Source organism: Peromyscus eremicus, chromosome 8a (genome assembly GCF_949786415.1).
Source record: "Peromyscus eremicus chromosome 8a, PerEre_H2_v1, whole genome shotgun sequence".
Taxonomy (NCBI): domain Eukaryota; kingdom Metazoa; phylum Chordata; class Mammalia; order Rodentia; family Cricetidae; genus Peromyscus; species Peromyscus eremicus.
This window is the reverse complement of record NC_081423.1, coordinates 87,058,336-87,085,309: the sequence shown is the minus strand read 5'-3', so window position 1 is coordinate 87,085,309 and position 26,974 is coordinate 87,058,336. Positions and strand designations below refer to the sequence as shown.

General features: G+C 36.1%; 1 protein-coding gene across 1 annotated transcript in view; it reads right to left on the bottom strand.

The window, feature by feature from the left end:
- Window positions 1–26,974, bottom strand: part of Efcab13 (EF-hand calcium binding domain 13) — a 129,952-nt gene that overhangs the window by 12,469 nt on the left and 90,509 nt on the right. The window contains exons 30-43 of the mRNA XM_059270740.1: window positions 23,962–24,033; window positions 22,296–22,439; window positions 19,737–19,808; window positions 18,018–18,161; window positions 16,894–16,965; window positions 14,699–14,842; window positions 14,263–14,334; window positions 11,868–11,972; window positions 9,073–9,126; window positions 6,014–6,115; window positions 3,833–3,886; window positions 2,516–2,620; window positions 1,518–1,577; window positions 713–811 (exon numbers count right to left, since the gene is read on the bottom strand). Coding sequence (XP_059126723.1) covers window positions 713–811; window positions 1,518–1,577; window positions 2,516–2,620; window positions 3,833–3,886; window positions 6,014–6,115; window positions 9,073–9,126; window positions 11,868–11,972; window positions 14,263–14,334; window positions 14,699–14,842; window positions 16,894–16,965; window positions 18,018–18,161; window positions 19,737–19,808; window positions 22,296–22,439; window positions 23,962–24,033 — 1,299 coding nt within the window. The remainder of the gene's footprint in view (window positions 1–712; window positions 812–1,517; window positions 1,578–2,515; window positions 2,621–3,832; window positions 3,887–6,013; window positions 6,116–9,072; window positions 9,127–11,867; window positions 11,973–14,262; window positions 14,335–14,698; window positions 14,843–16,893; window positions 16,966–18,017; window positions 18,162–19,736; window positions 19,809–22,295; window positions 22,440–23,961; window positions 24,034–26,974) is intronic.

Sequence of the window (26,974 nt, the reverse complement as noted above, 5' to 3'; positions counted from 1 at the left end):
TAGAAAGTGAATTAGGTACATTTTGGACTTACCAAAATAGGATAGATAATGGAATTATTTTCTCTGAATTTGTCAAATACAAATGGACTAGACATTGTTTAGGTATTTATTACTTGTATATATTGTATATAGTTATTGTACTTTTGTATATAGTTTTTCTTATGTTAGTTATAACCTTTTTATTTTTTTCTTTTTATTAAAATAGAAAAGGGGAAATATGGTGATATTTTATTTGTACTGAAATGTGATTTTATTTGTATGCTAATAAATAAAGTTGCCTGGGGGTCAGAGCTAATAGCAAGCCACAGCAGAGCTGGGCGTTGGTGGTGCACGCCTTTAATCCCAGCACTTGGTAGGCAGAGCTAGGTAAATCTCTGTGTGTTCAAGGATACAGCCAACAGACAGTGACAAGGCAGTCATGTGGTTGGTTTTACAACCAATGAGAAGGCAGAACAGAAAGTCTATATAAAGACAAACAGACAGGAAGTAGGTCTCTTTTGGAGAGGTCTCTTGGCTGAAGAGGCTAGCTGCAGCAGACGGGTAAGGCTCTTAGCTCTGACCTCTTGGCTTTCTTCTTTGCATTGGTTCTGTGTTTCTTATCTAATAAGACGGTTGGTTACATCTACACTTTGAGGCTCAAATTTCATGAGTATGAGGTCAGAAACCCACTATCCCATGTTCTGAAGAGCGTGTCTAGCATACTCACAATTACCTTGCCAATTCTGTGCCACTCCTCCAGATGTTTCGTCAGAGAAATCCATTCCCATTTTCTCCAAAATGGTGTCAAGGTCACTGACATCAATCTTCTCCTCTTAGGAAAGAGAATGAACTTTGAAAAATGTATTACAACTCCATGGTAAAAACAATGTCCATACATCATCATTACTATGTTCAAAATTTATCCAAGTAGAAATGAGATTTGATACCAGAATCAGACGGAAACTTTATTCCATTCAACTGATGTTGATGAAACATCTACTTGGCCAAAGTTCTAAAAGGAAGCCAGCTGCAAACCAACTCAAACATCGCTCTAGGCATCCTGTAACTACTAAATCTAAGGCAAAGTCAGTTCTCCGTTACTGCCAACCATGCCATCTTTTTCTTTAATAGCATTACTGCTCTCCAAAAATTTTCTTTTTCTGTTAATTTCTGCCCCACTTATCAAAGAAATGCAAGTTCCATGAATACAAGGACATAATCTGATTCCATACTGCATCCCTTATACCTAGAGAGGCACCTAGAACTTCAAGAATCATTAAAGACTGACTGAATAAATTATCGAACTGAAAGTAAACATTGCAAGACTAAAACTTTAGCTAAATGAATAGGGCTAATTTTTTGTACAGACTATCCAGAAAATGGTCTATATGGTTAAGAAATTCTCGGTTCCTAGTCAAAAACTGTAATGAGTACTATTTTCTGAAGTACAAAGAACCAAAGTACTGTGTATCACATCTATTACACGGCTTATTAATACAGATTAAGATTTCTTATTTTAGACATAATTTTGCACTCACTTTCTTTTTTAAGACGATCAATTTCATCCAGAAGTATATTTAGATGTACCTTTCCATCAGCTATAATAAAAAAATCATTTTGAAAACAGAATGCCTTACCTAGCAAATCCACTAATATACTTTAAATATATAAAACTAAGATTTGACTCCGCATCAGGACACTGCTATGATAGAACCAGATCCTACCAGGAGTCTCAGTCTAGAAACAGTGGATCAACTCTGTTCCTGGTCTCCAGCACTTCTTGCTCTCAAGTCTTCTCACTCCTTCTATTTACCAATGTTCTTACCTTTTCTTTACTTGTTTTCTTTTCCTAAACTAAGTCACTCCCAGTGAAGACTCCTGCCAGTTATACCACAGAATTATAAGACACTTTTGAATGAATTCATATCACATCTTGATCTATACATTTTTACTTTTGTACATTTTAATTAAAATAAGATTACATCAGCCGGGCGGTGGTGGCGCACGCCTTTAATCCCAGCACTCGGGAGGCAGAGCCAGGCGGATCTCTGTGAGTTCGAGGCCAGCCTGGGCTACCAAGTGAGTTCCAGGAAAAGGCGCAAAGCTACACAGAGAAACCCTTTCTTGAAAAACCAAAAAAAAAAAAAAAAAAAGATTACATCATTTCCCCCTTCCCTTTCCTCTCTCTTCCCATCCCAAGTTTCCCCCGCCAACTCCTTTCATGTCTATATTTTAAAGCCTAAAAGAATGAAAATTAACCTTTGAAACCTAAAGCCACATTAATTCAAACAATTTCCAAAGTACTTTTCTAAGGATGGCAAGAGGGAGTGGATGGTGTCAAGACACACATTTGTCCACTGCTGGATCATCTGAACTCTTCAGGTGAATGGGGCAATGCTTTGATAAATTCAATCAAGACTTAACCTTTCTAAATGCATCACAAAGCTTCAGTACAGAGAAATAAATGTAGTTTCATGGCTCCTCATACATATGTCTAACTCCCTTAGATAATATCCACAACAGCAGAAATTCTTACTGTCAACTGGCAGATGTTCTTGCAGATGCTGCAATTCTTTGTTTGTGAGTTCCACTCCCATCTTCTCCAGGGCATTGTCTAATTTTGTGGTGTCAACCTTTCCTCCTTAAGAAAAATGAGACAAATATTTGTTACACAATTCATAATGGTGGCCATACATGTACACATATAATGTTTGGGTACATACATTCTATTTCTGAACATTTGCTTCCTGGTTTCAAAGTACAAAGCAAGGCTGTCCAATGAAATGCTTTTCAAAGTTGATACAAAACAAATGTCCTGGAGAGATGGCTCAGCGGTTAAGAGCACTGGCTGTTCTCCCAGAGGTCCTGAGTTCAATTTCCAGCAACCCCATGGTGGCTCACAACTATCTGTAATGAGATCTGGTTCCCTCTTCTGGCCTGCAGGCATACATGCAGGCAGAACATTGTAAACATAATAAATAAATAAATCTTTAGCTGGGCGGTGGTGATGCACGCCTTTAATCCCAGCACTTGGGAGGCAGAGACAGATGGATCTCTGTGAGTTCAAGCTCAACTTCACAGAGAAACCCTGTCTTGAAAAAACCAAAAAAAAAAAAAAAAGTCCAAGTCATATAGAGGGCCAGATGTCATTAATCCTCTTCAAGATCATAATTATACCTGATAAGACTAAAACTAAGTCTTAAAATGTGAATTTTAAAATTTGTAATTGTCTACCAATAAATCACATCATGAAGAAAATAATTCAACTATTTTGACTACTGGTTATTAACTAACCTAGAAATGGTATTTGCCCCCTCTAATTCAATCAATTTCTCTGGAGTTCCAATTGGTTATTCAGCTACTAAAATAATGTGATTATTGAGGCTTTATAAGATTAACATTTCTATGCAGGTCTAAAAAACTGAAAGCCAGAGTAAATACATAATTTAGAAATAGATTTAAAAAGGATCTTAGAAGATGTTCAATGCTACAGTTGTATAGATTCTCTGCTGCAGAAGAAACTCAATATCAATGGATATAAATTATCTATCCATCAATAAAGTAGTTATCACTTTATAGCTCAAAATAGTATGAACGAAAAGAAAAAACCCACAGTCAAATTTTCAATGCATAATATATAAGAGAATGAAAGAAAATGTACTGAAGGATGAACATTGTAATATTTTACTTTGGTTTTTAAGTTTGAGTGGTTTTCTTTTGTCCTTTTTATTTATTCTACATATTCTCTAAGTTTGTATATTATGAATATGCGTGTTTATAATCACAGATAACATTCAAGTATTAAAATATTATCACAATGGCTTAAGATCTTAATTTCATGCCTATTACTCACTTTTAAAAGTCTTGATGGTATCTATCAGCTCAAGCTGACTTATCTTCTTATCAACTGTGAGAAAAAATACAAAGATTCAACAAAAGCTGTACTGATAACTGAAATTCAAACCCAAAGCACTGTAACCTCTCAAAGGTGGTATAAAGAGCAAATCTGCAAAATCTGATTTACCATTGCCCACTGAGCCATCTCACTGGCCCTCTCTTAGCAACCTATTCACTGTCACTCATTTTGGTTACCATGGGTAAGGCAGATCTCCTGAATTAATTTTTCTTGCCAAATTGAAGGTTATTTTTTAAGTTTATCATCCTAGTACATGTTGAGTATATTGTTAACTATTATTTTGTTGTCTATTTCTGTCTACGAGTTTAACTTCTTTTAGCTGAAATAAGCCCCTTTTGTTGAAAGTAATTTTTTTCATACAGTATATTCTGGGCATGGTTTCCCCTCCCTCATCCCCTCTCAGATCTTCCCCACCTCCCCACCCATCCAACTCCATGTCTTTTTTCTTTTTCTCTTTAGAAAACAAACAGACCAGTAAACAAACAAACCCAAATAAAGCAAACAAACATAGAAAAAACACAGAAGGAAAATGCAGGAGAAATACATACACATGCATATACGCACACAAGGATTCCACATATAAGTGAAATCAGGTGGTATTTGTCTTTCTGTGCCTGGTTATATCCTTTTAAATGCTGTCCTTCAGATCTATCGTGTTATTGTAAACGACAGAATGTATTCCTTCCCAAAGGTTGAATATAGTAGCCTACTGTGCACATTTATCATATATTTATCCATTTGTTCACTACAGACACTTAGGTGAATATAGTGTAGATACTTTCATGGTATCTGACTCTGACAAGTATGTGAAAATGTACTTAGAATTTAAGATAGTTCATAAATCACAATCAATAGTCCTTGGTCCAGTAACTTTTTGAATACAGAAGACAAGACATAAAGTCATTCACAACCAAGAAAACCTTTGGCAGCTCTTCTGCACTATGACCTGCAGGATGAAGTACAGAATTTCTAAGATACAGCTTTGCCTACTTCTATAGCTCTAACTTCATAAAATAGACAAGCAAAAAAAAAAAAAATCTTCCTCATCTGATTCAATTGCTTACCGTTACCTGAAAGCAATCAGTATTTCCTTCTACTTCCCCTTCCTTCCCATCATTCCGAAAAAATATTGGGTCACTTTTCAAACTTTACTATGTAATTTTCTTCATATTTCCACCCTGCTTCCAAATAAATTATGCATTATTTGCTAGCGGAAATAGGTTTATTTCTTCTTTGTGTTCCTTGAGCCTAGTATAGCTCCTAGCATAGCCATGGAATAAATGAGCAAACTAAAAATAAATCACAAGAATTAGACCTACTTCTTTTACACTTACTTTGACACTGCTAATTCAACATAGAGGAATATGGATAACTAATATTTACTACAGACCTCATTACTTTTTTACTCTTGAAATAAGTAAAATAATTAGTCTGGGGGGCTGGAGAGATGGCTCAAAGGTTAAGGGCCCTGGCTGCTCTTCCAGAGGTCCTAAGTTCAATTCCCAGCAAACATAGGGTGGCTCATAACCATCTGTAATGAGATCTGGTAACCTCTTCTGGTGTGCAGGCATACATGCACACAGAACACTGTATACGTAATAAATAAATAAATAAATAAATAAATAAATAAATAAATAAATCTTTTAAAAACTAGACTATTATACAACATGTGCTAGGAACATTTCATTTACTGCTGTGACTATTTAACCTAAATATTTTAAATGTCATAAATTCTACAATACAGTTGTTCTTAGTAACCTATCTACAAAGCTTCAATGGAGCTTGTTTCCCATTTCTCTACCTATCTCTATGTCTTTCCGTCTTCTTTTCTCTGCTTATGTTAGGCTTCCTGATGACCTCAATGGTGCTTCTGAGTTGTAACATCTAGGATCCAAGTACTTTCTGCTTAACAATCTTATTATTTATTTAAATGTCCAAATTATAAATAAACATATACAAACACATTCCTACCTTTACTACCAGACATGTCTTTATACTTTCAAGGTAACTAAATAATAAATGAAACAAATATTAAATATAGTTGTGTGCTATCAATATTCCTTATAACTAATTCTGAAAGTCATATTTGAAAGGCATCACAATAACTGAAATGCTCACCATGGACAGGGAGATGGTTTACTAGTTCGTCATAGTCTTCACCAGAAAGCTCAACACCCATATCATCCAGGAAGTTGTGCAGATTAGCAACATCAACTTTTACTTTGACAATATAGAAAAACAAATGATAAAAATGTAATTTTATCATGATTTCAATGCATGAATACACAATGCTTTACTATTGTAGAGAACTAAAAGGTGAGAATTGTTCAATAGAATAAAGGGCCAAAGAAGAAACAGCTCGTCAGAATTGATCTTTACGGGATCCTGGTAAATGACTAAGGACAGTAAAACTGAGTATTACATAGTAACATAAACAATTATACATATGGTCTATATAAATTTGAGTTGAAAGTAACAGTTTGAGAACAAATCTTAAATTGGTTACTATTAAACTATTCCATACATTGAGTTTTCTGTGGCTGTTTTATAAGATCACAGTAACAACATAAACCTTCATTTTTATCATTCAGTAATTAAAAAAAATAGATTTGTGCTACAATTAAATGAACACATAAAATAGGAATTATTTACTCCCATAAAAGTAGTCTCATAAGTAAGCCTAATATCTGGCAGTGATGACAGCTTCTCTTCTCATTCTCTTCCCCAAATCCCCTAAACACAATTTAAATGGGTTTTCTGTCCCCTCTTCCTCTGGCACCCAGCGCCTGTGTCAGAGAAAATGGCAGCACCTGACTTTGTGACTGGCTTATTTCACTCACATGATGACCTCAAATTCAATCCATTTTCCTAAAATCATGATTTTGTTTCATTTTATGGCTTAATAAGGCTTATTATGTGAAAATCCCACTTTTTTGTGGATAAAATCAGTTTTCTTTTTTTTTCTGTATTTTTTCTTTTTTTCTTTTTTATTTTATAATTTAATTTAATTTTACATATCAGCCATGGATTCCCTTGTTCTACCCCCTCCCGCCCCCCCCGCCCTTCCCCCCAGCCCACCCTCCATTCCCATCTCCTCCAGGGCAAAGACTCCCGTGAGGATTGAGCTCAACCTGGCAGATTTAGTCCAGGCAGGTCCAGTCCCCTCCTCCCAGGCCGAGCCAAGTGTCCCTGTATAGGCCCCAGGTTTCAAACAGCCAACTCATTCACTGAGTACAGGACCTGGTCCCACTGCCTGGATGCCTCCCAAACAGATCAAGCCAGTTGGGGGCTCCTCAGCCATTGGTTCATAGTTCATGTGTTTCCATTCATTTGGGAAAATCCCACTTTTTACCTACTCAACCACCGATGACTGATTCCATAATTTGGTGGCTATGATTAGTGCTATAATAAACATGATATACAGGCATTTTTATAGCAAGCTTTCTTTTACCTAGGAACCCAGTCATGGTATGGCCTGGAACACAGGGAAGTTTTAGTTCTAACTGTTCCTGGAACTTCCATACTGCGCACTATAGTGATTGGACTAATTTACATTTCCACCACCAGTCAGGCCACATTTTTGTCATATCTTTCAACTACATTGTTACTGTGTCAAATTCAAGATATGGTAATCTAATCAGACACTGACAAAAGAATAAAACATTGTGCTTTTCACTAAATTTTCAGAAAAATTTTTCATTAAAAGCATGCAATTTATGTACATAGGTAATTGGTATTGTTACTTTTAAACAAATTATCATAGGAATGTCTTAAATTTCCCTAATTCTAATTTGGTAAATATTAGTAGATAAAGCCTATATGAACAAAAGCTCTTTAGGATCTTTAATGATTTTTAAGAATATAAGAGAGTCAGTCAGACAGCAAGAGGCTTGGCAGTCACTACTACAAATACATCAACATACAGTAATACATTATTTAAAGCTATAGATTGATTATGAAAGAACTAAGGCCAGATGCTTTTAAAAGTGGCTTTCTGAAGGAAAGCCATATTGGAAAGATGCAAAAAAAAAAGATGATTTCTTTTCATTTTTAGCCTTTGCTTGCCATTTAGATTTTTAAATTTTCTTTTTCTTTTTATAAATTTTATGAATACAGGTGTTTTGCTTGCACGCATGACTTGAGCCATCTCTCCAAGCCCCTGCATCTTGTTTTCAATCACTTCAATAAATAGTAAACATAACCAATTTAATAAAGAATGAAGTTATTATAAAGAAATATTAAAAAAATAAATGTTGGCAAGAAACTGGGGGAATGAAATATTTATATATTCCTGGTGGGGATGTAAATTATTCTAGCCCCTATGGAACTCAGTATGGCATTTTTTGGGGAAAATAATCACAAAAACTTTCATATGGTCCAGATTTATATTTCTAGGCATATATCCAAAAGAATTAAAGCCAGTTATAATTGGCTCCATGTTTATTGTGGCTATTCGCAATAGCCAAGTTACAAAACTAGCAAGTGCCCATCGATGGATTGATATAGAGAGAAATGTGATTGATACGCACAATGGAGTTTTATTCCACCATTAAGTTTGGGTTTTTTTTGTTTGTTTGTTTTTGGGGTTTTTTTGCTTTTTGTTTATTGTTTTTTGTTTTTTTGAGACAGGGTTTCTCTGTGTAGTTTTGGTGCCTGTCCTGGATCTCACTCTGTAGTCCAGGCTGGCCTCGAACTCACAGAGATCCGCCTGACTCTGCCTCCCGAGTGCTGGGATTAAAGGCGTGCGCCACCACTGCTTGGCTTACCATTAAGTTTTATTAGCAATAAAGAAGACTTTTTTTTTCCATTTGGAGTAAAATGGATGAAACTAGATATCATCATATTAAGCAAAATAAGCTATACTCAGAAAAATTAGTCTCACATGTTTTCTCTTGTATGTGGAGTTTATAGAACTTAAAAAGAGGAACAGGACATAAAAGGAGGACTTGTAGGGAATAAAAGAGAATTAGGAAAAAGGAGAAAAGACAGGGTAAAAGAGATGGTGAATCTGATCCAAGTATGTTATATGCATGTATGAAATCATCATAATAAAACTTGTTATAATTAACATACACATTAAAAGAACCAAATCAATACAATAAAAAGAAACAAGATAAATGAAGATGGAAATGAGCTCAGTGCTCTGACCAGTCTCATTGGCAATCAATGTCGCTCACCTTTGAGCATCTTCACAGCCCCGATAAATGTTTCCATATCCACTTCTTCATCATCTATAAAGTAAAGTCATATATATAGCACTAATACTCAAAAAATAATGTTTGGCCATTTGCATAATGTTCTCTAGAATTTCTCCCTCTCTTCTAGTTCCATCTCTCCATTTCTATAACAGAAAACCTAACAGCACCTGCCTCAGAGCACTGAAAAGCAACGAAGTGCTTAAGTCCATGCCTGCCACATGGTACATCCTCAATAAATGGCAAACATTTTTATACTGTAATATAAAATTGTATATATTGTAATACTTTTGAAAATAAGGGAATCACAGTCTATACCTATTGTTCCAATGTAAATAAGAAAAGTAACACTATACATCTTTTCCCTAAAGTTTGGATATAATGATGATGATGATAACATCACATTGAAATGTGCAATCTAATATGCTGAACTTTTAATCTAGTCTTTAGATGTAATACATGACTTTGGGACTTATAGAGCCTTGAAGAATAGTTTTTCACAAAAAAAAGGCATATGCCTGAATATATGGAGACAGAAAAATCAGTAGTAGTCTGTTTCTATTTTCACATTTGGAGGTCTATAAAAATAAGTTATTGGGATATGAATTTCATTTGTAAAGTTACAAGTCATGACAGTATAGACTAACATTACTCTCCAGCCTCTATACATTCCTGATAATTATCTTTGTAGAAAAAAAACCTGAATTATACAATGTGTTTGTCAGTTTTATGTCAATTTAACACAAGCTAGAGTCATTTAGGAAGAGGGACTCGCAACTGAGAAAACTCTATAAGATTGTCCTATAGGAAAGTCTGTTGAGTATTTTCTTGATTAATGATGGATGTAGGGGAGCCTAGCTGATCCCACCATAGGTGTTACCAACCTTAGGCAGTCTGTCTTGAGTTGTATAAGAAAGCAGGCCAACCAAGCCATGAAGAGCAAGCCAGTAAGCAGCACCCCTCCATAGTTTCTGCTTTATTTACTACCTCCAGGTTTCTGACTGGAGTCCCTGCCCTTTCTTCCCTCAGTCATGGAATATAACCTGGGAGTTGTGAGCAGAAATGAACTTTTCCTCACTATGTGGCTTTTGCCTTGGTATTTTATCATAGCAACAGAAATTCCTAACTAAGACAGAAATTGTTACCTGAGAGTGGACTGCTGTGGCAACCCTGACAATGCTGATATGGGGAGAATTGTGGAAGGACTTTGGAACTTTAAGTTAAAAAAGCCACCGTGTGTTCAGAGCTTACCGAGCGGTTGTGGAAACTTGAAAGGAAAGTGCTGAGATAGAAGCAGATGATGGAGGCATGGCTTGTGAATAGAGGCAGATGATGGAGGCATGACTTGTGAATAGAGGCAGATGATGGAGGCATGGCTTGTGAATAGAGGCAGATGATAGAGGCATGACTTGTGAATAGAGGCAGATGATGGAGGCATGGTTTGTGAATCGAGGCAGATGATGGAGGCATGACTTATGAATAGAGGCAGATGATGGAGGCATGGTTTGTGAATAGAGGCAGATGATGGAGGCATGGCTTATGAATAGAGGCAGATGATGGAGGCATGGCTTGTGAATAGAGGCAGATGATAGAGGCATGGCTTGTGAATAGAGGCAGATGATGGAGGCATGGCTTGTGAAATTTTAAGGGGAAATTGAGAGTCCCTTAAAGACTCTCTCAGAGCTGTTCAATATTGTGAACTAAGAATCAATAAAAATCACACCTAGGCAAAAACTTAAGCAAAGATACTGAAGACCTTTACAGTGAGTCCATAAGGCACTGAAGAGAGAAACTATGGGAGATACTAAAAGATGGGAAAACCCCCCATACTGATAAGAGTAACAGAGATAGTATTGTAAAAAAAATACCATATAAACAATAACAATCTACAGTTTTAATGTTACCATTATAAAAAAAAAAAACAAACAACCCAGTGACATTCTTCTCAGAAATGGACAAAGCAGCCTTAAAATTTGTATGGAAACACAAGAGACTCTGGATAACTGAGAACAACCCTGAGCAAAAAGAACAATCCTGGAGGTATCTTAATTTCTGACTTTAAACTATACCATAAAACTATATTTTAAGCCGGGTGATGGTGGTGCATGCCTTTAATCCCAGCACTCAGCAGGCAGAACCAGGTGGATCTCTGTGAGTTTGAGGCCGGCCTGGGCTACCAAGTGAGTTCCAGAAAAGGCGCAAGGCTACACAGAGAAACCTTGTCTCGAAAAAAAAAACAAAAAAAACAACTATATTTTAAAAAAATAGCATGGTACTGGCAAAAATCCAGATGCATGGCCAATAGAATAAAAATAGGCTGAAGAAGCTATATCCATTTGATTCTTGACAATGGTGCCGAAAAACACACATTGGAAAAGCTATCCCCTCCTTATCAAGTGGCAACTGGTGCAAGAGAAACTGGATATTCACATCTAGAAGACACCATCTCTCCACCTCTCCCCCTATACAAAAATTAGTTCAAAATGGATCAAAGACCTTAAGGTAAAGCTGATAACCACTGGAGGGATGTTGAAGAGAGGGATAGCCTTTTAAAAGCTGTGCTTTTGGGAGTAATTCTCACCTGGTGGTAGAATGAAGCAGTTACTCACATCTAAATTTACAACATCTCAACCTATCAAGACTTCTATGATTCTGTAATGATTGCTTTTGAAAAGAGCTAGCTTAGGTGACTTAATTGGTATGAGAAACTCCCCAGGGGAAACTCAGAACAAATAAACTCAATAGTGTTAACTACTATGAGTGGTTTAAAGCCTCACCAGGAGCTGGAAAGTGTTCAAACAGAATCTGCTCCTCCTCTCCATTGAGTGTTAGGTCCATGTCTTTCAAAACTTCATCTACAGTACTGGCATCAATCTTTTCTCCTAAGGAAACATGACATGATAGAATTAAGGAAGATATGAAATCACATAAAAGTAGGATTCTATGTGAGTCCTACATACTGTTTGAGATACAAGAAAACTGTGGCTGGGTGTCTGTTATACTTTATAACATGAATCATCATAAAGTAAAATAAATGTCTAGAGACGTAGTTCAGTAGCAGAGTAGTTGCTTAGCATGAGCAAGGTCCTGAGTTCAACCCCCAGAACTGTAAAAACAGTAAAAGGAAAATGTTTAATTCAGTATAATATCTTGTCTAATTCATTGTGACAATAGAAAACAGCTAAGTCTAGAAGCATCTTTCCTTAAAGTCCTAAAGTTATAGTCTTTACTTAGTAAATAAACAATTACTAAAGTTAGTTTTCATTAACATCTCTCATTTTTATTGGTTCTATTTTGCCAAGATCTAAAATATCACAAACGGCATGTTGCTTTAAAAACATAGCATCATTATTATCTCCGACATAGAATAGCCAACAGAAATGAAAGGTCTAATAAATAAGCATCTAGTGACAAATTTACATGTAAAACCAACTATGAAACTAGTATTTAAGAATAAAATGGGTATTTTAAATAAATGTGTTGTTTCTATGTTTTGCCAAAAGTTTATATATATAGTTTAAAATATATTAAAAGTGTATATATATTGTTTAAAATATATTAAAAGAATATTGTCACAGATAGCATTATTAGTCTAAAATTTTAATTTTGGAGTTGGAAAGATGGCTCGGTGGTTAAAAGCACTTGTTGCTCTTGCAGAGAACCTAAGTTCGATTCCCAGAACCCACATAGGGGTTGACAATCGTCCATAACCTTAGTTTCCAGGGGATTTGATGCCCTCTTTAGACTTTCAAGGGTACCAAGCACATATGTGGTGTTCTTACATACATGCAGGAAAAATTCATATATAAAATGAATAAATCCAATAAAATCTTTCAATTAAATTTTACTCATTCTTACCCATAGCATAACATCCAACACTGGCTAGATATTAGGCAGTTATTTCATTAGTTAGCTAGTTAACTAATTAACTCTTCATTTACCTACAGATTCCTTCCTATATCTTATCCCATCATTTCTGTCTCTTTATTAGCAAGTAAAATAAGAAACTAGATTTAAAATGTAAGTAATAGTTCTACCAAGCAGCTGGCAAGTCAAGCCAAGGGGCAAAGTTGCCCATTTACCCAGTGATCTGCTGGGGGTTGCTAGGGATAAACATTATTTCCCTATCCTCCAATTCCCACAGAAAAAGTTCAGGGAGGAGCAAAGAAAAAGAGAGCATTTCTATTTTGATTTCTCATTTCCCAAGCTCCAGCTGAAGACTGCCTTCAGTCTAATTATTTTCCAATCCATTTCTCACTCAGGCACCAGAATGAGTGAGTGTTCCAATGTAGAAACTTTATTAACTCAATCCCCTTTAAAACTGATTCCTTATATTTTTAATTCCAACACAGAAGATTGCTCACAATTTAAAAATGCATGCAATATCAATGAATGTTAACACGGAGGGAGTAAAATTTCACAGGGTCCCACCCCTACACAAAGAACTACAGGGAACTGCTGACTGTTGGAAGAATTAGCCTCTTCCAGGGATGAGTGCCCTAAATGATTATCCAATGCAGACTAGTCAGCCTTGAAACCATACACACTCAAACAACAAACAAGGACTCAGAATGTTGGATTTATATATATTTGTGCACATGCGCGTGCGTGTCTATCCAAAGTCATAAGCAATAACCAAATAAGTAAACATTAAGCCCCTGATAAGCAGTGTGAAAGGGACATAATTGCAGCTTAAAGTAAAAATTATTCATCCCACTATTACTGTAGGCATGAGAACCAGGAGCTCATCGGAAAACAAAACAAAACAAAAAACAGAAAAAAAAGAGGCACATTCAAAAAACTAACCAAAGAAATAAATTAAAATGTCAAAAGTATACTTTGGTTACAACCAAGCAATTTAATTCTAGGTCTGGTTCATTCATTTTAACTAATGTTACTTTTACCTTCATGAGGCCCTTAGTGAAAAACTGCAGTCATCAAGATTCTGGTGTCCAGACTAGAAAGAAGAGCTAACTAACAGCCTCCTGTTATGCTGGTATTTTAAGTTGTGCTACAGATTAAACATGTATGGCACAAAGGCATTAAAAATTGAGCCTTTCATGGTGTTAACTGAGCTTATAATCATCTGAAAAGGCCCTCTGAGATTTTTGCAAGAGACCTACAACATGTTATTACCTATCTCCATTCAATGGGAAAAAAAACCCAACTTACTTTCAGGGGCAGATGAAAGTTGTGACTTGATCAAATGGTTCAGAAACTCTACTAAATCCAATGTCCCATTCTCTAAAAGGAAAAATATCAGAGAACAGGAGGAAAGTCAATGACAAGAGAAAGCAAACAGGCAACTGTAGTAACTGCTCCACTGGAAAATACTTTATAGGCTTGGCTGTGAAGTCTGGAGATAAAACCAGTCAGACAGACAGACTCATGGTATCATTCAGATAGATATACACTAACCCTGCATATCCTGCTTTGCAAGGCATTGCTGAAAATAATTAGACCATAGATAATAGTAACTGGAATCTCCTTAGGTGGTAGGTAGAAGAAACCTAGGCTAACCCATGATGCAAACACACCTTTGCGGACTTGGAAAGTTCAAGACGACTCATTTTACTGAGTAAAGGTACTTAGAATATTAAGTACTTACCCCTGGGTGTCACGTTGTTCAGGGCTGTCTCAATCACATCTTGGGGTAACACAATTCCCATATTTTTCAAAATGGAGAGTACATCATCAGAACTTGCCTCATTTCTCCTAATGGAGGCCAGAGTTTTCAAGGGACCTTGCATTTCTAGGTGCAAAAAAATACACAATGTAGGAAATTTCAAAAACACTTGAAGTATCCTGAATAATAACCATCATGTCTATTATTTATTGCAGCCTGACCTTGCTAAACCTTGAGAAGTGTTTTGCATGTAACATCTCCTAATTTAAACCACCCCTCAAGTGGGAAAGTCACTATCAAATTTCCCTTGACTTATGAAGTAAGAAATGAAAACAGTTTTGGAAAGACTGTTCTGTCCCTAAATACAGTTATTAATTGTGAAGTCAAGTTTAAAGGCCAAAGTATTTAATTTATAGGCAAAACATTAACCACTATGATAACTTAGTCATTGTAGATATTTAAATTTGAGAGTTAATAATATATACACACACATGCCATATATACATATACACACATATATATACTTATATATATATATGTGTGTGTGTGTGCATATGTATATATGGTATATTGGTATGTAAGTCATGAAAGAAGAAAGGAGACCATGAGAGGGGCAAAAGAAATCTTAAGGAATGGGGAAGAAGAAAGGAGTAATAGAATACATGTATCATAAACACAGAAAGGGAGATGTTGGAGGAAGGGAGGAGTCAGCAAAGAGGAGATACAGAAAATTAGAGAGGAGAATAGATGAAGAGCAATAAGAACTAAGTATTTATGAAAATTCCATTAGTGAAGCTTATTACTTTGTATGCTAATTTCCTTGAACATCTAATAAAAATTTTAAATGAAGTTTGAAGAAATAATATTATGTAAAGAGCAATCTCAGAATATCTACTTACACTCTTCAAGATTTCCCAAAGTAACTCACTTGCCAGAAATTGGAAAACTGATGGCTAGTGAGCTGCACAGTGGGTAAAGGCACTTGCTGCCAAGTCTGACAACCTGAATTCTATCCCCCAGACCCTCATGGTTAAAGGGGAGAACTGATTCCTATACATTGTCCTCTGACCTTCAAACATACATTATGCCCATACATACATGCATGCAAATAAGTAAATGAAATGTAATTTAAAACCGAAAACCTAGTCATAGTTCGACTACCCTCAAGTATTTATTTTCCTTGAAGTGAATTGCTCACATGCTTCAATACACAAAAATATCACATAAGATGGCATTAATATGTTGATAAAAATGTAATATTTACTTTTGAAATTATATGTATAAATTATTTCCAAATAAAAAAACTCTTAAGCTCTGTAACCATCATTTCATAAACACTAACTCTGTAAGAAGTTTATGAACAATGCACCTATAAAATATATCTTATCAGCCCTATTCTGAAGGATCAAGGGTAAAATACATAGACTTTTGAATACATCCCAAATCCTGGATCTGAAGATGAATTTACTTTTGTAGCTATCCAAATTGAACCTTGAATGCAGTTCTGCTTCAAGTTCAGAAAGACAAAGACTAAACATTAAACTACCTCAACACTTCTCAAGATATGGACTACTCCAAGCAGACCCAGGGAGTCCAGAATAGTTGTAGATTTATAACCTAGTTTCAATTAAACTTTGACAATTCAAAAGTTACAAAGATATCTCTTTAAAATGGAGACAGTAGTTAACTAAATATATCAAAGCCAGATTATATCCAATGTTCCATTGGGGGTAGTGGATTAATGGGAAGACACTCATGAGAGAATTCTCTTAAGTTTTAGTACTTTCCCTTATTCCTATATTTTTCAACAGTGAAACTCATAATAAAATCTTCTTTTAATAAAGAGCTAATGGGATGAAAAAGAGGAGGGAACAATAGGTTCACTCCCCCAGGATTTCAGTAAAATCCAGTAAAATAGCCAACTGGGCAGCCATCTTGTATCACAAACTTGGACAGAAAGATGAATCATCCAGATAGATTTGGGGTATTTACTGTTTCTTTAGTGACACAGAAAACATAAATCAAGAAAAGCTCATGACTGGATCCCTGTTGACTCCAGAGCCAAAGCATATTTGCTGTATAAATGTGTGTTGCTTAATAAGACTAGAAACTTTACAAATGCAGTAATGGAAATGAATCTATTCCTCCCAAGCTGTCTTTTAAGAATTCCCACTTACTTGAACTTTTAGTGAAATATGGTGTTTCTTTCAACTTAGTCAGCCAATCTTTTAAATCCACATTCCCCTCCTCTGAAAATGAAATGAAAGAATGGGCGGCTTTTGGTTAACAGTTATGCATGTTTACTTAACTCCCAAAACTAAAGCTATTCCTGCGACTTTCTAACTCTGGTTCTGGGATACATAAACTCAGAATGACTGAAAAGCAATCTGGTTAGAGTAGCTCTTAAAGTCTTTCTTTGGGAGAGCTGATGAGCATTTTACATGAGTTTTACCTTAAACCAACTACAGTGGTTGCTTTGGAATGCTTCTCCCAGATTTTATAGTCTCTGGTTTTTGGCATTACAAGTCCCACATAATGATTACACTTTCATGGTGATAATTCACCCACCAGAAAGTAATTACTGGACATGAAACTCAACCACAGTATCTAAAGAAGACTCTACCTAAAATGCATATACATATCAGACAAGAATGTATACAGTCCTTTGTTTTAGTCAGTCATTTACTTGGAACCTAAGGAGAAACCAGCACCACCAGGCCTCCATGTAAGGTAAGCAAATGATGGCAGGAATTGAAAATTACCAACCTAACTCTTTGAGGATTCTGGAGAAATCAAATTGGATTTATTTCATGGGATTGATATAGCTTCACAGACTCTACCAGTGGTAACCTGTTATTTAAGTCTCAAAAGGTAAAGAGATGGGAGGAGAAGGGAAGATTATATTTCCCTAGAATGCTCAGTATAAGGAAAAAGAAAAAAAAAGTTCCATCCAGTTGGCAAGGGAAAATCAACTGTTGCTGAACTTATTACAACTAATTCTGAATCACCCAGCTCCATGGATTTATGAGTGAAACTAAATACAGCTTTATGTGGACTTTTAATAAATGATTCTGGCCAGGCAGTGGTGGTGCACGCCTTTAATTCCAAGACTTGAATGGCAGGTGGATCTGTGAGTTCAAGGGCAGCCTGGTCTACAGAGTAAGTTCCAAGACAGAGAAACCCTGTCTTGGAAAACAATAGATAGATAGATAGATAGATAGATAGATAGATAGATAGATAGATAGATAGATCAATCCATCGATAGATAGATGATAGATGACTCTGAAAAGGAAGTACATACTATCAACAGAAATGTTTGATTCCAACTTCTGTAATTCTTCATCTGGAACATGAAGTCCCAGGCCTTTGGAAATAAGTCTCATATCATCGATACTAATTTTTCCACTGGTGAGTTTGCTCAGAGCCTTTGCAAGTTCATTAGCCTCTATCAAAAGGAAATATTTTCAATTTAGATACAATTAAATTCTAAATAACAAACTTTAAACTCTAATTCAAAAGTTAGTATGGACAGTTGCATTCTTTCATTTAGCGACACAATAACCCAGTTCAATATGCATTAAGTAGTTACTTGCTCTAAATATGTATTTAATCTTCACTTAATATACATGAAATAGAACCAAATGTAAGACAAACTCAAAGAAGAAATTAAACTTCAGCTAATAATTGGAAACTAATGTTAATGTAAAGGGGAATTTACTCTCATTTACCTGTCTCCATTCTATTTAAAAACAAACACTTTAATAGGGGCTATTATAGTAATAATTGGTATAAATAATGTATTAATAAATTCAAAGGATACAAGTGCCAAATAAAGGAAATAAATGTAAAAAAAAAATCCCGCCGGGCAGTGGTGGCGCACGCCTTTAATCCCAGCACTCGGGAGGCAAAGCCAGGCGGATCTCTGTGAGTTCGAGGTCAGCCTGGTCTCCAAAGCGAGTTCCAGGAAAGGCGCAAAGCTACACAGAGAAACCCTGTCTCGAAAAACAAAAAAAAAAAAAAAAATCCCTGTGGAATATTTAGGGCAGGTGCTATGACCTGTATAGTTAGTTGTATATGTATGTACTGTACTTTAAGTAGCTTGTCCAAGAACAGTCGAGAAAATATGAACTATCTTCAACAAAGCTGCTAAAGATGTGCTAAGAAAAGTCTCCTCAGTGAGTGGTTCTGGGAAAATCACATTGCCTCCAAAAAAAATTAATGCTTAAGAATGAAGCTAGAAGTCTATCTCTGAGAATATACAAACATCAATTCGGAATGAATGAATGAAAGATCTAAGTTAAGGCCTGAAACTAAGTAATAAATAATAAATAAAACTACAATAAACAGGAAACTAAGAATTAATAGTAAAGTAGTGGGTAGATGGTTAATAAGTAACATGCTTGCCAAAAAAGCATGTGAACCTGAGCACCCATATAAAAAGCAGACACGTGTATATGCAGGTAGGAATGGGAGGGGCCAGGAGGATCCTTAGAGCTTATTGGGCAGCCAGTCTAGCTAGATCAATGAACTCTAGGTTCAGTGAAGGAGACCCAGTCTCAAAAAATAAGGTAAAGAGAGGTTGAGGGAAATACCCAATGTTGATCTCTGGTTCTGCACATGCACATTCACATGTGTGTATACACACACACATACACACACACACACACACACACACACACACACACACACACACAAGAATTAATAAATAGGACTGGGGTATAGATTCAGTTCCCCATACTACTAAAAAGAAAGGAAAGAAGGAAAGGGAGGGAAGGAGGGAGGAAAGAAGGAAGGAGGGAGGGAGGGAGGGAAGGAAGAAAGAGATTAATAAGCAATGTTAAACCCAACTTACATGCACATAAGAAGCTCACCTTCATCTAAGCCCTTACACTACTGTGTTCCATATATTCAATAAGATAAAATATTAGCTATATTTGTGTGTAAATAGACAATCCCTTTCAACAATGATGGCTCTTTTTCTAAATTCTAAATGTACACAAAGCTTCTCAATTATCCTCACCTCTAAAATCCTGTAGACGCTTATTGCTCTTCAATGCTAAAAGAGCAGTCCTTTGGGAAATGTCTCCATTTTCTATAAAGAGAAAGGCAGCACAAAGATTAAATTAATAGTTAAGAAACATGATGGATATCCACAGTGAGCTACATCAGTTTGCTTATTGCCCCCTTAGAGCATGTTATATAGTTTTCTGCACTGTGGACTTTTGTCCAGAATGCTACCCACCATGCATCTACTCAAACCCCACTCACGTCAAAACCAGTTCATTGTTTACTTTCCTTAAAATACTTCCCTTCAGCCTGCGTTCCTCCTAACTACTACTCTATCCCTTCCCTTTCTATCACAGGCTAATTTCTAGAAAGGAATGGTTTTATTCATATCTTCATTTATAGCTCCAACTACCAGTGGCTAGTTTCCATCAACCACCACTAAACCTGTTCTTACCAAGTCTACCAGTTAACTACTTACCACCAAGCTAGTGAGTACTTCCTAATTCTTGTCTAATTTAATACTTCCCTCCTTCAAACTGACTTCACTTTCCTTTGTTAATACAGCTACCTCTTGATTTTTTTCCCATCTTTCTGGTTAATTCTTAAGGCCCTTATAACTACCCTTTCTTTCTCACCGCTGCTTAACCGAGAGCATGCCCTGTGCTCTGTCCCTGCTTAACCGAGAGCATGCCCTGTGCTCTGTCCCTGCTTAACCGAGAGCATGCCCTGTGCTCTGTCCCTGCTTAACCGAGAGCATGTCCTGTGCTCTGTCCCTGCTTAACCGAGAGCATGTCCTGTGCTCTGTCCCTGCTTAACCGAGAGCATGTCCTGTGCTCTGTCCCTACTTAACCGAGAGCATGCCCTGTGCTCTGTCCCTACTTAACCGAGAGCATGCCCTGTGCTCTGTCCCTACTTAACCGAGAGCATGCCCTGTGCTCTGTCCCTGTCTTATTCTCACCTCACCAGCGTCTACACTTGGTTGTCTTCTACTTGTGCATTATATGTGGATGACTTCCACGTTTCCATTTCCAGCCTGGACTACTGTCTAGTGTACATTTTCAACTTTCTGTCCACAAATGTATCCTAATGTAAATGTTTCATCTTTGGGTTAAAACCTGATGGTCTTCCTGTATCTCACATATGAAAAGACATCAGATATTCTGGACTACTTGGTGTCCCTTAATACTGCTTAATGTTTACATTTTGTACACAATGAACTTTCTTACCTAACTCTTTTGATGTTCCTTCCCTGTGTCTCCGAATTTTGCCAAATTCCAACTCATATTTCAGATTCAACTCCAAAGTCATCTCTTCTAAAACATCTCTGTTAACTACCCCATCTCCTCTCCACCCCCCCCCCCCCCCGTGTGGATTTGGTCCCCATTGTATGTCTTCTTATACAGCAAGCTTCATGTTGTATAGCAGAAAATGACCTTGAACTTCTGATCCTCCTGCCTCCACCCCTGAGTCCTGGGATTACAGGGCCATTCCACCACATGAGGTTTCTACAGGACTAGATCAAACTCAGGGCTTCAGGCAAGGCATGCACTCTGCCAGTTGAGCTACATTCCTAGCCACCACCCTTTTGTCTTTCATGTCTTATCTCACCAAATGTTTTCAAAATGTAAATATTTTTATTTATTTGTATATGCTGCGTAGTACATAACCCCTGACATATTAAAGGCACTGAATGTCAGGTTGATCACACTGCACAACTTGAGCTGGTTCTATTCACATAGATGACACTATATCCCTGATGTGATGCCATGTAGTGCCCCAGTCAATATAACTAACGGAGCAATGCCCAAGCTCATTTAATAATGAATGAAAGAAAAATGTCCTAGGAATTGGTTTTATTTTGCCATGCTTTTTATTTTCACTTTATTATGTTTTAAATTTTTTAATTTTATTTACTACTGGTATATATTCAGCATACAAACTGACATGTAGTTTCATACCATGTATTTATAATCTTATTTGTTTACATTTTCTTTGCTACCATCACCCTCTGGTTCTCCCCATACCCCACCAGCCCCCTTCCTTATCCTATATAGTTCCTTTCTAACTTTAGGAATCAATTTTTTTAAGTACACACAATAGCTTCCAAATTTGAAAATCCTCTGTCCTATTGTCTGAAAGCTTTGGATGTTCTCACCCAACCTAATGTCATAAATATCTCAACCAGAGCAGAAAGACCCCTCTTTTTTTTCCTAACAGTTTCAAACCACTCTAGCCCTCCCAGAGAATCAATTTACCTTCCTTCATGTTCACCAGGTGTTCAAAACAAATCTGCCTTAACCCAGTGGCATCAACAAATGAGACTTTAAAGGGTGATGTTAAACATGCTCATTAAACTTATTTAAGATGTTCTATTAGCCAGAATAGCACTGGGCATCCGCAACCTCAGGAGTCAAGAGTTTGAGATAGCCTGGGATACACAATTCCAGCCAGCCTGGACTACATAGACACTGTCTCAAAAACTCAAACACACAAAGGTATTTATTAAGCTTAATGATTGATCTTGGAAGAACAATTTTGTTAAGTCAAATGGACTGACAGTGGTTATACGTACCATCAGCATTAAGCGTTTTCTCTAACATCTGCTGTTCCTTGGGTCTTAAAGGAATATTGAGGTCACTAAAAGCATCTTTTAAGTTGGCAACTTGAATTTTGTCAGAGCTCATCAACTTGGCAGTATTAAGGGCTGTTTGTATATCTGAAAGCAAATGGACAGTCAAAGGCACTTCATATTTTTTATTTGTAAATGCTTTTGTGTTCTATGTGATGAACAATAATATGCCAATAATTCAGGCAGCTTGCCAAATATATATCACAACATTGTCTCCATGGTTCCAAAACTAATCAAATTAGCCATCAACTCCATTATCCTGAGTATTTTCCTGAGGTGACCAGTTGTTTTGATCTATGTATGAAAAGCTAACAGGAACTGAAGGGCTGGAGTCTGAAGAAGGAAGACCACTTAACTTAAGAGTTAGAGATCAAAAAAAAAAAATCTCAAAAAAAAAAAAAGAGTTAGAGATCAGTCTGGAAATAGATTAAGACTCAGTTTCAAAATGAACAAATGAATAATGAGAATTGGGCATGCCATTAAAAATAAAAGAATCCCAGTGTTTAAAAATATAATTCAAAATGGTCGGGTGGTGGTGGCACACGCCTTTAATCCCAGCACTCAGGAAGCAGAGCCAGGTGGATCTCTGTGAGTTCAAGGCCAGCCTGGTCTACAGAGTGAGATCCAGAACAGGCACCAAAGCTACACAGAGAAATCCTGTCTTGAAAAAACTAAAAAAGACACTCAAGAAAATAGAGACTAGCTAAAAAATTGCTAAGCATGTATCTGATAAAGCACTTACATCCATAATATATAAAGAAATAATAAAGATAACCCAACTTAAAAATGAGTAAAAAAATATGAACCCAAAGAAATATAAAGAGAAAAATAAAGAAATGAAAAGATTTCAACATCATTAGTCACCAGGAATATACAAAGAAAGCCACAGTGACACACTACTCAGACTTGTGAGAACAGTTACATTACTACAGCACAATTAGCAAGGACGTGGAGACACTGGCATGCTCAAATACTTCCACTACTGATGCCAATGTATAAAAAAAGTCTCTAACCACTTTATAAAACAGTTTCTCAAAAACTTAAACATACATCATAATATGGCCCAGTCACCAACCTCTTGGTAATTAACCAGAAGTAAAAGCATGCTTATATGACAACCTTAACATGTATATTTGCAGCAGCTTTTAAGTGAAAGCCCCAAACTGAAGACATCATATACCACCAAGTCAACAGATAAACTGTACTATACCTATAAAATGGAATAGTACTCGGTAATAAAAGAATGAGTTACTAAAGCATGTCAGGCATTGATAAACCTCAACACTACTGTGCCATGTAAAGGAAGCTACCAAAAAGCATTTAAATCCAAACATAAATCTTTAGTGACAGAAAGACCTGTGATTGACTAGGGGTAATTAGTAGAAAGAAGGTAGAGAAGGCAGGTGACATTATCAAGAGATGTGGAGAAAATCTGGGGGTAGAAAGTGTTTATTATCATGCACAGGCCAACACTTCACCAAATCGTGCAGTTTAAATATAAAAACATAATTTTATGTACAAGTTATATTTTATAATTCTACTTCAAAAGTAGTATCTTAAGACAATGAAAGCCTTAAAAAGTATTTGAAGTCAGATGGCATTTACCCACCTTCCAATACAGAATCTGGTTTATGTGTACTTAAGTTCTCCAAAATCTGTTTGACACTTACTTCATCATTTTCTAAAAAATAGAAGGTCATAATTATAAAATGGGGCAAAGTGCTAGTGCTACTAATCACTAAATGACAGGAGGTGGGACAGGCAGGTGCCAATAATCCATCATTAAACAACTATGACAGAAGATAGAAATAGCCAAATAGTCTAACTTCTGAAATGTGACAGGATCAAAACCAGCTATTCTGAGATAGCTCTACCCAGAATCTCTTCCTTCCAAAAGTTTTAACTATTTTTATTTACTACTTGGCTTAAAAATAAAATATAAATTTTACATATGAATATAAATATGTATATATGTAAAACAGACTTGATCTGGGAAACACAGAGTATGACTGATAAATATCCCCAGGAAAAAATAGCATGAATTTTAATGCATTTTCAATATGTCTACCTTCTGTTATAATCTTCTAGCCCATCTATCTATGTGTGCCTTATTTTTTGTTATATCTCAAAGGCTAGTTTGTCTCTCAATTGGAAGAATGACTTTAATCAGAAAAACAGAGAGAGGCCTGGGATATGGCTCAGCAAGTCAAGTGCTTGCCATGCAAGAATGAGGACCCTAGCCACCAAGTAAACACCAATTGGTGTGGTAGCTCACCTGTAATACTAGTTTGTGAGAAGTGGAACAAGGGATCCCTGAGCAAATATATAGCTAGAGAACCTGAATTTGCAAGTTCTGGATTCAAGTGAGAGATCCTGCCTCAATATCCAAGGTGAAGAGTGACTGAAGACACACACATGCAAACACATATGCATACAGGCACACAGGTGCACAAACACAGGCATGCACATGTACACAGACACATACAGAGAGAGAGAGAGAGAGAGAGAGAGAGAGAGAGAGAGAGAGTAAATGTGGGCAAGGATATGTTGAAACAGTAATCCATACATGAAGGGTAGGGATATAAATTAATATAGCCATTATACAAGAAACTATGGAGATTCATCCAAAATTTAAAATAGTACAAAAACAGTACTACTATGTGATCCAGAAGCTCTAATTCTGGGTATGCATTAAGGAAAACTGAAACTGGATATCAAAGAAATAGCTGCATGCTTGTGTTCATTGCATTATTATTCAAACAGCCAAAATATTAAACAAGTGTTAAGTGTGTGTTAATAAAGGAATAAAGTAGACAGGATGATTACACAGACAATCACACAATAGAATACTATTTGGTGATCCAGACTCAAAATGCCTCTGTTGCAGTTTCCTCAAAATTCTGCATCCAGAACAACTTCAAAGCTGCTAGCTGAGATGGTCCATCCTCACAGACTATCCAGCCAAGGCTTCAGATAAGCTCTACACTTTCCCATCACACAGAGACTAAACAAAAAGTAATACAGCTAGCTCTCCCAGGACTTTATCATTATCTTCATTTTCTCAGGGTCCCCTAAAGTTGTTGTCACCCCTAGAGAGTGGGAAGTAATTTAAAAAATATGACATCCACATTCCCAAGAGGTGGGGTGGGTGGTTTTTGGTTGTTCGGTGATTATGGATGTTTGTCATCATTTAGGGGGGTTGGTTGCAAATTGTTACTGGTCATAGTAAGAGAGGAAACTAAACAAGGGAGGTTAGATTCAAGGATCTCTTTCTGAAAAGAAAAAAGGGGGTACAGGGATGATAGAGTAAAAGAGTAGATTATTGAATCTACTTTAAACTAAAAAGCAACTATTAATCTCAAATATTTCACATTGGTATGGATTTTTGTATACAAATTTAAGGTTATTTTCATTAGAAAATACTCTGTATATGTTTCTACCCTTGTTTATATTTCTATAAGTTATAAAAGATTTTTCTATATTGATACAAATTTAAGGTTATTTTTGTTACACTGTACATATTTCTATTCTTCTTTAAGGTACTGTACCTATGCAGCTCATTTAAAAATGTAAAGTTCTAGTCCTTGAAAGCAATTTAGGTTAATAAAGAAAGACAGGTTAGTAGTCATCTATAACAATCAAACTTATAGTAATGTTAGGTATGTTTTTAAGGTCAAACAGAGATATATTTTAAATAGATAGATGGCCTTCAAATACTTCAAAGACCTACGGAATATGACATTTAAAATGTTTTAACAGCATAAGGCTTTTCATGACAGCAAGACACATCTGCTCCTGGCAGCACCAATCTACTTCAAAGAAGGCTATGGGCATCAAAGAACCCCTATATAGTTTGCTTTCATTTGTGGCAAAGTTAGCCACTGGAAAAAGAAACTGCCCTTGCCTCAATTGCTGACAGTATGCGGTCCAAATTGGACAAACAGGACACAAAAGAAGGCAATTGTCAAACTCTGCAAAGACAAGATAGGAGAGTCCTTCAAAATTCCTGCTTCACAAAAATGTCTGTCAGATATTCTAGGCCTGTAGACCAAAGATGGATGCCCCAGCATTACAGAGAAACCTTGGGTGACTGTCCAGGCAACCAGATATCTCTGTTGTTTCTGTAGTTTTGGAAGTTGTTTGCTCTCTATTTAATGTTTACTCAGGTAATATTATATCCTTCTCAGATCTCAGATGGAGCTGAAGACTAGATAGTTATAGTTTTACAGTTTTACATAAAAATGTAAAATAAACTTATATAAAAAAGTTTATAAGGTTGAGAAACATAAAAGCTTAAGCTGTTTATCTAAGAAAATGTTTTGAGGTCTAAAAAGATAGTTTTAGGATGGTAATACAAGTTATGACAGAAAATGGTTTAGGTATAAAACTTTAAATTCATCAAGATAAGATAGACAATTGAGTATTTTCTCTGATTATTCCAAATACAAATGGATTGGACATTGTGGTTGTAATTCTTACCTGATAATTGTTCTTATTGTATACAGTTTTACCATGTTAGAGTTAAAACCTTTCCTTTTCATTGAAACAAAAAGAGGGAAATGTTGTGGGATATTTGTACTATGATTAGTGTAATAAAGAGATGAGTGGCCAACAACTAGGCA